The sequence below is a fragment of the Macaca fascicularis genome, chromosome 9 (assembly GCF_037993035.2).
Source record: "Macaca fascicularis isolate 582-1 chromosome 9, T2T-MFA8v1.1".
NCBI lineage: Eukaryota > Metazoa > Chordata > Mammalia > Primates > Cercopithecidae > Macaca > Macaca fascicularis.
In genome coordinates this window covers 131,504,075-131,516,283 of record NC_088383.1, presented here as the reverse complement: position 1 = coordinate 131,516,283, position 12,209 = coordinate 131,504,075, and the positions used below count along the sequence as shown (strand labels likewise).

Here is a 12,209-nt window from a genome sequence, read left to right as displayed (position 1 = left end):
AAGGTCAACGTGTGAGGCCCCCACAGGTCCTGTTGTTTATCCCTCACAAACCGCCCAGTTGCACTACTCTGAGAGTGAGGCTCCCTCGCTTGAGCCCCTGGGCACCCCACTGGCCTCTCTGTTCTGGGCCCCGCTCCCTCCCTCTCCGGCCTCACCCCCTCCTCACACCCCCACTCTCAATGTGCCCAGCATAGTCCTGGGTGCACTGTGGTTACACAAAAAGATGGATTCCATGAAAGAGTGTGTGCTAAGAGGATTCATTCCTCCAATGGCAGATGTGACCATCCAGGGAGGTGTGGGCCCACCTCAGCTGTCGGCTGATCTGTGTTGATTGACACCTGCTTTCCAGGCTGGGCTCGGCCCTATGGCCTCAACAGTGGAAAGGCGAATGAACTTGGGCCCGTGGAGCTGCAGCCCCAGAGTGAGTCCCGACAAGAGAACAGGCTGTTAGGACAGCACATGGCCAGCGTGTGAGCTCCTGGCAGGGGAGCCCTGTGGGGCAGATGGTGAAGAGATGAGGAGGAGCTTCCATGCACAGGGCAGGGAGGGTACTAGGATTTAGGTGTAGAGACAAGAGAAAGAACAGCCTGTTCAAGGAATGGAAGTGAATTCCACATTACAGAGCATTGAGAACAGGAGAGGAATGGAGAGGTGAGAGGGGAAGGAAAGTGGGAACCAAGTCGGGAAGGGGCTCAGGTGTCCCAGAAAGGTGTTTAGACTTGTTCCAGGGAGCCTGGGGGCGAGGTAGGGCTCAGTTGTGTGCTCCTGACCTGTCACAGACATGGGAGCACTTGCCTCCTCTGGTCAGACACACCAGGCCAGGGGCTTGGGGCCCCCACTCTCCCCATTCTTCCCCACTTCCCCGCAAAGGCGTGTCCTATCCCCGCCAGAGACGAGCTGGGTGGCCTTGGGCAAGTTACTTAACCTCTCTGAGCCTTCAATCCTTCATCTATAAAATGCTATAAAAATAGTTTCTGGCCTCGTGCAGTGGCTCAAGCCTGTAATCCCAGCACTTTGGGAGGCCGAGACGGGCGGATCACGAGGTCAGGAGATCGAGACCATCCTGGCTAACACAGTGAAACCCCGTCTCTACTAAAAAAAAAAAAAAAAAAAGAATACAAAAAACTAGCCGGGCAAGGTGGCGGGCGCCTGTAGTAACCTGGGAGGCGGAGCTTGCAGTGAGCTGAGATCCGGCCACTGTACTCCAGCCTGGGCAACAGAGCGAGACTCTGTCTCAAAAAAACCAAAAATAGTTTCTATTCCCTGGCATTACTGAGGGGACTAAGTGAGATATGTGTGTAAAATGCTTGTACTGTGCTTGGCACAGAAAGCCTTAGCGACAGCACCTGCTGCCACCTTCCACACCCTGCACGCCACATCCACACTCATTCTACAGTAGCATTTACTACATGACACTGCCATTCTATTATTAACATCACTCCTCTCCCCTGGATGCAGCTCAGATATGATGCCCCCTCTCACCGGCCCTCCCTTTACCATGGCAAGGGCTCCAGAATGCTAACCAATGTGCGCACCTGTCCCAGCTGGTCCAGGGCAGCAGTGAGTGGGCCTCCAAGGCTGGAACGCTCACAAAGGTCATGAAAAACACGTGTCTCTAAATGGGAATGGCTCTCCAAGAGAGATCTGATTGTTCTCATGCCTCAAGAATAGAAAAGAGTCCATCTCCTGAGCAAGTTACCCTTACCCTGGAGGTGGGGGCAGTGCAGCAAAAAGCAGCCCCCAGGGCAGCCTGCCTGCTCCCACAAGCGTGCTCCAGACTGTCCTCAGCCTTGGCTGCTCCCTGGACTCAACCAGGGAGCTGATGCTGGACACACACCCAGAGCAGGGACCTCATCAGGTCAGGGACCTGAGAGGGAGACCCAGAGAGCAGGTCTCCTTTTTTTTTTTTTTCTTTTTTTGACAGGGTCTTCCTCTGTCGCCCAGGCTAGAGTGCAATGATGAGATCACAGCTCACAGCAGCCTTGACTTCCCAGGCTCAAGTGATCCTCCCAGCGAAGGCTCCCAAGTATCTAGGACCACAGGCACACACCACCACGCCTGGCTAATTTTTGTATTTCTTGTAGAGACAGGGTTTCACTGTGATGCCCGGGCTGGTCTTGAACTCTTTGATCCACCAGCCTAAGCCTCTCAAAGTGCTGAGATTACAGGCATGAGCCACCACACCTGGCCACAGGTCTCTTTTAAGCTACTTCACACTGAGCCTCACAATCCGCCTCAACCCAGTGCTCTAAATGGTTCCCACCAATGGATCAGCATTGGCAGGATGGACAACAGAAACCTATGTGCCCTCCTGGCACTGAGCCACTCTGATGCTGTCATACCTCTGACCTTACCTATAACCACCTTCAGAGGTGCAACCTTGAACTGGACTGGCCCGTTCACCCAGAGATATGTCCACACAACCTCAGCGAGGCCTGGCCCTGACTCCAGTGGTATTTGCTGAAATGGGCCACGCATCCTTGCCAGCCCATGGAAATGCTACCGCCCAAGGTTCAGACCTGTCTAAAATATTAACCAGGTGGAGACAATCACTGTGCAAGTTCTGATAACAACACGTGCCGCTCCTCACCACGCCCACCAGACAGGAGCATTCTTCCAAATTTTCAGATGGAGAAATGGAGTCAGAAAAGACAAGACCCCCCAGGCGTGGTGGTTCCTGCCTTTGGGAGGCCGAGGCAGGCAGATCGCTTGAGCTCTGGAGTTTGAGACCAACATGGGCAACATGACGAGACCTTACCTCTACAAAAAATACAAAAATGAGCAGGGCATGACAGTGCAAGCTGTAGTCCTAGCTACCCAGGAGGCCAAGGTGGGAGGATCACATGAGTCCGGGAGGTCGAGACTGCAGTGAGCCATGATCAAACCACTGCACTCTAGCCTGAGAAACAGAATGAGACCCTGTCTAAAGAAAAAAAAAAAAAGATAGAGGTCCCTGTAGACCCTGTATAGAGCTGCCCAGCTCAGATTCACTCAGCACACCAGGCCCTCTCTCCTGGCCAGTGCATCAAGAGAAGCATCTGGCAGGGCGGGCTGGGGACAGTCACGTGATGCAGCTTGCTGGGGAAGCCCAGTCACGTGGTTGGCTCACAGTTTTGCAGAAGCTGGAAGCAGAGGACTAGAGCCAAGGGAGCCAAGATTGGAAGAGGCACTGCTGAGCCCACATTTGGTGAACAGGAGTTCTCCAGGAGCCAGAACAGGGGGCAGGTGCTGGCCCACCAGCCAGAGGGCTGTTCGAGTGACCTTGAAGGGACCAGAAATGGCCAAGAGGAACTAGGAACTGAGCTCCATGGAAGCAGAGATGACAACTGAGGACATTTTATAGATGAAAAACAGGCAGAGAGGTTAGGAACTTGCTCAAGGTCACACAGCTGGTAAGATATATAGACACTGGATTTAAGCCCAAATCCATCTATAACTCCAAAAGCCATGCTCTTTCGACTCAGTGCTCTGCCTCCAGGCTTTAGGACTAATTTATGTTGCAAAATCCCGCATCACAGCCTAAAGCAAGCAGAAGAAACAACGATTCTGAAGGTCTTCAAATGTGAGGTGGGGGTTCCAGGACAAGCAGCCCCCATGGGACACAGGGTCTCACTGGTAAGTGCAACCATGTAACCAAACATGTAATATGCAACAAAGTGGCAAGCTGCCGCTTCTGTCCTGTATGGGACCACACATGCAGGCAAAACTCCAGCCCTGCCCAGTGTCCTGCAGAGATGTTGCAGAGGTTCACAGAGGCCTCAGGCCGGTCCGTCACCAGGCTAGTTTCTTCCAGCAGAACCATCTGTGATCTCCCGGATGCCTGACAGGCTGAACACCGATAGGCTCAGGCCAGGACTGGGTCTGACCTCAGTGCCACCCAGGGCATCCTCCCCACCTGTGGCAGCGCCTCAGCTCCGGGGACCACCCAGGAAAGCAGGCCCACATATAAAACATCTGAGAATGAACCTCTGAAGCCACAAGCCATTCTGAGTCATTACCTTTCATGGAGAAGGGAGGGAATGCAAAACACACTTCCAGAGCCGAAGGACTCGCTGGCTCCTTCCTGACTCTACTAGGTCATCCAACCAGAGAGCAGAGACACGCCAGGGTCACAACGGGCCACAAGCTGCTCAGATGCCGAGCACCAACGCTGATGAGGACTGTGCTCAGCTGGACTGCCCCTGCACTTAAGTTGGCCCTTTGGCCTTCTGCAGCCTCCCCAGTTATGAGCTGGACCTTATACCTCTGTTGATGGAGGAAGGATTCAGCTCTCAATCGGGGGAACTGAACCTCCATCCGGTCCAAGGCCCTCGTTTTGACTGCTGACAGTTGGAAAGCTTTGACCCGCTACTCTTGGCATAAACAGCATCCTCTCTGGTGTGTGCTCCCCACAGGGACATAGGTCTGTGCAAACTTCCAAGCTAAAGTTGTGCAAGTCCTCTTGGGTCAGCTTTCCACACTTTTGGAAAGCTTTCATGGAGATAAAGGTGCCTACAGCTGCTTTTGGTTGCACCTGTTTGAGGGCATGTCAAGGGGAGTCCTCCTCTAAACTCACCAAGGCTCAAGGCCTAGTTCTTATTTCACAACCCAGGACAAATGAGGTCAGCTGCAGCCTTGTGCATTCTGGGCCCATTCTGGGGTTGCATCCTGGTCTCCTGAGCTGTCTCCCTTTCAGAAAGAGACTTGGCTTCTGAACTGAAGCTCTAGGGAGGGACAGCCTGTGTCTTTCCTGCTCTCACTGACCACACACTTAAAATGCCTGGCACAGAGCAGAGGCCCAGAAAATCTTTGTTGACTAATTGCATGCTGTATGATGTCAACAGACTGTCTTTCGTTTGACAAGCTCCGGATGCGAGTGCAACTGTCCTCAAGTCCTGCTTCATAAAGCCAGGGTGTCCGAGCAGAGTTGTTCATAACCCCGGTAAATCCCATGGGATGATTTTGAAATAACTCATAAGACTAAGAGCTCAAACCTGCATGGACAATGCAGTCTAATGAGGAGCCCACTGACATTAGAATCATGAATCATTCCAAAAAGACTGCAACAAGCTGCTCTTGAGAAAGGAAAATAAGCACTGCAGAAAGCAATGTGTAAGAAGTACTTTAATAGCTCAAACTCAGAGTCATCGTGCTCCCAGTTCCAAAGAGATTCCTAAAAGAGTCAACGCTGGCCATTTCAGAAGCCAGTGTTCACCCACCCGGGGTCTCTGTGCATTGACCTTTGGGTGCTGACTTGGAGAAAAGCACAAACGCGCCCCGTCCCATCCCGGCTCCCGTGGGGCTTCTTCTATCTACGCATTGTATCGACTGCATTAGTTGGTCTAAGATGATGACTCAGTTAAAGGAGGAGACAAATGCTGGCTGTCTAAGCAAGAATGGACCAAGCTGGCAAGAAAAAGCACACTGCATACATAGGATACAGAAGGGCAGAGCTTCTGCCTGCGGATCTGCAGCATTACATTTGTTTTGCCTGCAAACTATCAAGAAGGATTCTGTTGGCCAGGGAGTCTCCACTGAACAAACAAAATGGCGGTCAAAAGTCTTGAGTGTCCTATTCCAGCAGCCCAGAGTCCTCATCCGTCATCCACGGGAGAGTCTTTGAGGGAAACATGAAGTCCAGCTCATGCCTCTGCCTATGGGTCAATTTCTTCGGGAATCACTGTGATCATGATGTCTTCGTTACCCCTACGGACCACCATGTTCAGGGTGCTTTCCCTTTTAATGACATCGCTGACGTCATTGGCGGAGACCACCGACTGTCCATTGATACTGATTATGACGTCGTTTTCCTTGAGACCACCACTGCAACACAAAGGGAAACACAATAGCAATGTTTCATGTTTCCATTCCTCCTGATCTGACTTTACATGGACAGAGGCACAGTTTAGAACCTAAAAGCCCAGAGCAAACAGGATTGGATGGTGGTGAACTTAGAATAATTCAAACCATCAGTGGGCCGGGCACAGTGGCTCATGCCTGTAATCCTAGCACTTTGGGAGGCTGAGGCAGGTGGATGACCTGAGGTCAGGAGTTCAAGACCAGCCTGGCCAACATGGCAAAGCCCTGGTTCTACTAAAATTACAAAACAAAAGAGCCAGGTTTGGTGGTGGGCACCTGTAATCCCAGCTACTCAGAAGCTGAGGCAAGAGATTCACTTGAACCCAGGAGGTGGAGGTTGCAGTAAGCCAAGATTTTGCCACTGCACTCCAGCCTGGGCAACAGAGTGAGATTCCATCTCAAAAAAATAAATAAATAAAATAAAAAATAAACCATCGGTAGACTGGATACTTATCAAGGTTTTTATTATTATTATTATTATTATTATTATTATTATAATGTTCTTCCCCCACCTTTTTTTTTTTCTTTGAGATGGGGTCTCATTTGTTGCCCAAGCTAGTCTTGAACTCCTGGGCTCAAGGGATCCTTCTGCTCCAGCCTCCTGAATAGCTGGGATTACAAGCAGGTGCCATGATGCTGGGCTCCTTTTGAGATTTTTAGGCTAACTCATCCATTATGTCCACTCTAGAAATGCCTACTAACACTTGTATGGCCTTATGATCCCAAGGAGATCAAAGGTCAAGATTGACCCCAAAGTGGGGAAGGATGTACCAGGTACTATCTGCCATGTAGCGTGACCATGGCCAACTTGCTTATAAAGGGTATTGCAACTCAGAATGCAGTTCCTACAAGGGTGGGCAGAATGCTTCTGTTAAGAGGCACTTCCTTTGTGTGGTTGCCACTATAACTGTAGCTCTTATATAGGTCAGCGTCAAAACGCTGTCATGGTCCTTCATATGGGCCAGCATAAGGGTCTGCAAACTTTTTCTGTAAAGAGGTCCATAGGAAATATTTTAGGCTTTGCCGTATATATGGTCTCTGTTGAAGCTACTCAACTCGGCTGCTCCAGCACAAAAGCCACCAAAGATGTCATAAACCAAATTTCAGTGGACGCTGAAATTTGAATTGCATACAAATATAACAAGTCACAAAATGCTATTCTTATTTCAGGATTTTTTGTTCTCACTCATAAGTGGGAGCTAAACTATGAGGATACAAAGGCATAAGAATTATACAATGGACTCTGGGGACTCAATGGGAAAGGCTGGGACAGGGGTGAGGGATAAAAGACTACAAATTGGGTTCAGTGTATACTGCTTGGGTGATGGGTGCACCAAAATCTCACAAATCACCACCAAAGAACTTATTCATGTAACCAAATACAACCTGTTCCCCAAAAACCTATGAAAATAAAAAATTTAAAAAATAAGTAAAAATAGAAATAAAATGCAAAAATTATTCTTAGTCCACAGCGCCATATAAAAGCAGGCAGTGGGCCAGATCCAGCCCCAGGGCACAACTGCTGGCCCCTGGTCTAGCACTTTTTTCTGGATATTCCAATACAGGTAACAAACCCTGATGGATGGTTGAGCTACTTCTTGTCATGTTACTTTGATATCACTTGGGTTATTTTTCTGGAGGTGTTGACAGGTATGGGCCTAACTGTCAGAGACAATCTGGAAGACTCCAGGAGGAGAAGGGTCCCGAAGCCTAGAACAGGACCACCACGTGAGGGCTTGGGGACACTGTTCCTGAAACCCTCTCTCTGGCCAGCCAGAGACTCATTATGAGTCTGCTATTGCTCTGTCCATCTGGAGGGTCCTAGTGGAGCAAGGACTTTTGAAGACAGAAGGCACCCTCCTATGGATGAGTCCCAAGCCGAGCCAGGTCAGAAGGCCTGGCCAGCAGGAATGACCAGCAACATCCGACCATGTCTGTCAAGGATCAACACCGTCATCTGAGCCAGTAGAAAAGGAACAGCGCTCCCTCTTCCTGCTACCCCCACAGGAACAACAAGAATATTAGGAAAAGGGAAAATAAGGGAAAATGACTCTAACTCACGCTTCTGCTGGGGTATCAGGAATTACTTCAATGATATACGCTCCTGAGATCACGTCTGGGAAGTCCCGGTGCCGGTCCTTCAGCTCTTTGGCTTTGCTGCTCCAGAGAAAAAGCACCCGTGTTAGTGTGAAGAGACACCAGTCCTTCCCCAGGCAAAACTCAAGCTCTCACCAGTTCCCTTCTTCTCCCTGGGTCTAATGTAAAATTCCTCCAGGAGTTCTGATCCTATTTTAAAACTGCCTCTCTACCAGAGTCAAAGATTTACTTGGTAACAGCAAGGAAAGTGCTTTCATCATTATTATTATTTCTTTTCTTTTCTTTTTTTTTTTTTTGAGACAGAGTCTTGTTCTATCACCCAGGCTGGAGTGCAATGGCACGATCTCAGTTCACTGCAACCTCTATTTCCTGGGTTCAAGCAATTCTCCTGCCTCAGCCACCCGAGTAGCTGAGATTACAGGTGACTGCCACCAAGCCCAGCTAAATTTTTCATATTTTTAGTAGAGACAGGGTTTCACAAATTGGCCAGGCTGATCTCCAACTCCTGGCCTCAACTGATCTGCCCGCCTCAGCCTCCCAAAGTGCTGGGATTACAGGTGTGAGCCAGCAATGCGCAGCCATCATCATTGTTATTATTTCTTAATTAACAGTAGCTATTACTAAGGAGTCCGTAAAGTATAGTGGTTGGCCTGGTTTGTAGCCCTAGCTCTGCTATTTGCTAGCTGCGTGACCCCAGACGGTTGCTTAACCTCTCTGTGCCTTCATTTCCTCACCTGCGAAACGGGGATAATAACAGTACCCTACAACACGAGTTGTGAGGATCAGATGAGGTCACCGGCCTAGTACATGTGATACATAGTGGCTGGCATCACTGTGGCTGGTGATCACCGCTACCACTCCCTGATCTGAGCCTGGCCACACACCAGAAGCACCTGCGCTGTCATCCCCATCCTGAAGAGGAGGAAACTGAGGCACTCAGGGGTCATATTGTTCCCAAGGTCACAAGGCAGGAAGTATCAGAACTGGAACAGGAACCCAGGGAGCTGGGCGCCAAGGGCCTCCCATCTTTCCCTCCACCTTCTAGTTCCAAAGGCAAACAACTGAGGAGACACTTTAACCTTGACAAGTGGCTCCATCTTCTGGAGTGCGAAGAAAGGGACCATCATTCATAATGTGTATCAAAATATATTAATACTTTCACAGTGAGTGAATCATTAATTCATCATAGTAATGAACACATTAATCTACCTGTTAGTATATTCTAGTCTTTTCCTACTTTACCTCTGACAGTTTCAGCCACGCCAGTTGAGTCTATACTACCAGGACTCACGAGATTACACCAGAATTTTTCATCCAGGTTAAAACACCAGGATGCCGTGAGCCTGCCAACCACAGGCCACAGTTCCACCAGCTCGGGGAAAACAAGCACATCAGTCATTCACTTCCCTGCACTGGGCCTGCCCTGGCATTCCTGCAGCCACAGCCCACGAGCTGCCGCAGAGCAGAGCGATGAAAGCAGAGTGCCTAGAGCTGTGGGAGGGGCTTGGGGCCCTCCTGGAATGTGGGTTTCAACAGAATATGGGGTAAGGAAGACATGAGCCAGAATGAATCAACAGCCCCACCACACACGCACTGCTCAGGCCTGCCTTCAAAGAGGAGGGCAGAACCTTCTACACTGGAGGGCCAGCCGCCAATGAAGAAAACCAGCTCAGAATGCAGAAACACAGGATAAAACCAAACAAAGGGGCCACGGCTGATGACCTGTCCTCTTTCCTGATGCTACTTCATTATAAGCAGAAACTGAGATGTCTTAAGGCTGCATAAGCTTTCTCTTTCAGGGGTGCCCGTGAGCACCTTCTGAAGTTCAGGTTTATTAAAATTTAAGACACACACACGCATCCTGTTTGCCCACCTGGACGTGAGTGACATCATTCGGATACCAATATACTTCTTCTTGGTGATGGCTTTTCCTGGTGAGACAACAAAGGGACGGCAGAAGGTCAGCCCAGTTGGTGGGTATGCTGGGGACACCAGGGGCTGGGGGCCCAATCCCCCAGGTTGCAGGAAGGGCCACAGAAGGGCACACTGAGGTTGCGGCTCGAATCCTGGTTTGGACCCCTCCCCTCTGGGGGACCTCAGGAAAGTCTCATCGTTCAGTTAATGGTCAGATACCTGGGCATGATCCTCAATTCCTCATGGCCTCATCCTGACAGCTGGCCCTTCCCCAGGCTTGCGCTACCCCCATGTATACCTGGAATGTGACCCCCCTGTCCCACCTCCACTGCCACCACCCTTGTCTGAGCCCCCAGCGTGTCTCATCCAGATGACTGGGAGAGCTCCTTCTCCGGTCCCCAACTTCCAGCAACTCCTCCAGCAGACTCCCCCCAACCATCAGAGTGTCCTTTCAGTGACATCAATCAGATCATGAACTTCCCTGTTCTTAAATGCGGTTAGGATGCAACCCAGGCCCCTCACCATGGCCCGCTGTGAGCCTGCTTGCTTGGCCTTGGCGAGCTTTCCACCCCAGAGACCTCCATGCTGTCACTGTGCTCCGGCCCCCAGGCCACTCCAGGGGCCTTGTGCTCACTCAGCTATGCTGAGTCCTCTCTGTCTTTCCTTCTGGAGTGTTCCCCCCACATCCCTACCTGCTGGCTCCTCCTCACTCAGACCTCAGTTTGGGAGGCATTTCCTGGCCACACCATCTCTACCAACTGCCTGTCCAGTCACTCCCTTGCCAGCCACCCTGATCTGTTTTCTTGGGAGCACTAATAGTATCTAATGTGTCTGATTATTTACTGTCAGCCTTCCCATCCCCCAACAGAACATAAACACACACCGGCAAAGGCCTCAGCGGAGCCCCAGGCTCCAGTTGGGCAGTCTACTGCCAAGCTCCCTGCTTGACTTAGGCAATAAATGTTTGTAGAATGATCTCCCTGAACCTGTTTTCTCATCAGCAAAATGGGACTAGTAATTCCTAACTGATAGGGCAAAAGAATTAAGTAACATACATAAATAAAGTGAAATAATGGACAGAAATCACCTAGGATCGTGTCTGGTACATATTAGACTGACTCAAGTGACATTGTCATGATCGGAGGACAAAAATGGCGCAATGTCTGTGACCTTCTACCAGGGATTTAGTAATGTGCATTCCTGTTCACTTCTGGATCGAAGACGGCTTGGCTAGTCTTAGGGGCTGCCACTTTTCCCTTCCCCAATTCCCAAAGGGCAGTTGAGCTTCAGGCCGAATCTCCGGAGTCCCCGGGGCTATGTGCGCCTTGCCTACCTTTGGCCTGTCGGTCATGGGACTCGGTGAGAAACTTTTTAATCTTATCAGATGGGATTGCAAAGGAGATTCCAGCTGTCACTTTCAAAGTGTTAATTCCAATCACTTCACCGTCCTGAAAGGCAAGAAGGACACGGCTTGCTGAATCGTGAAGGCTTACCGGCAGGTACACCCCCAAAGAGAATGCGCATGAAAGAAGTCACTGAGCTATTTCAGAGATTGAAGCGGGGAGCTGCACGGAGGGGATCCCCGGGGGAGCAGGGAGAGAGGCATCAGGACACCCAGGCAGCGTAGGCCACGCGCAGCTGTGGAAGAATCGCACACACTCCAGGTCGCCACTGGGTGCTCACCTCGCGGTAAGCACAGATAGTTTCAAAATGCACGATATTATTTGCTCCTGTTTCACAAGGAATACGTTTCCAAAGGCTCAGAGTCCTCTAGGTGGCTGCCTACACCTTCCTGCTTCTCTCATTTCTAATGATCTTAAGATGACTCTGCTGACTTGAGGGGGAACAACCCTAGAGCTTAGGGCTGTCATGCTTCATTACCCGCAAAGCCGTCTCCACTCCATCCCCAGGGTGCTGCGGGGGAGGCGGAGGGCAGAGCTGGGAGCACAGCTGCCCCTCTGCTGGGAAGGGAAAGCTGCCAAGCGGGGATACATCGCCCCGTGCGCACTTCCCACGAGTGCTGGGATGTCAGTACCTGATGCCAAGGCCTTACTAAAGACAGCCCCTACAAATGGCCCCGGAGCTGCCCTCTATGAACGGCCCCGGAGCTGCCCTCTAGCGCTGATGGTCTATGTTCTAAGGCTTCACTTTTTCTGCTCAAGTATTTAAGGGTAGACTTAAATGATATCTTTGTGGGTGGGTAACTCCTCCTCATTCCAGCCAGGCCTTAAGGGAGGATTCCTGGCCAAGAGAAAGTGTGTATGAGCCCAGCCAGCTCCTTCAGCAGCCCAGGAGATTTAATTTGGAGGAGGCTCTTTCAGTGACCGGCCAGCACTTTTGGTGACCTTCACCTTACTCCT

General features: G+C 50.6%; 1 protein-coding gene across 1 annotated transcript in view; it reads right to left on the bottom strand.

Moving 5' to 3' along the window:
* Positions 1-5,085: 5,085 nt before the first annotated feature.
* Positions 5,086-12,209, bottom strand: part of HTRA1 (HtrA serine peptidase 1) — a 52,527-nt gene continuing 45,403 nt past the window's right edge. The window contains exons 6-9 of the mRNA XM_045361704.3: positions 11,183-11,297; positions 9,809-9,866; positions 7,900-7,995; positions 5,086-5,802 (exon numbers count right to left, since the gene is read on the bottom strand). Of these exons, the coding sequence (XP_045217639.2) occupies positions 5,634-5,802; positions 7,900-7,995; positions 9,809-9,866; positions 11,183-11,297 (438 nt within the window). The 3' untranslated portion in view covers positions 5,086-5,633. The remainder of the gene's footprint in view (positions 5,803-7,899; positions 7,996-9,808; positions 9,867-11,182; positions 11,298-12,209) is intronic.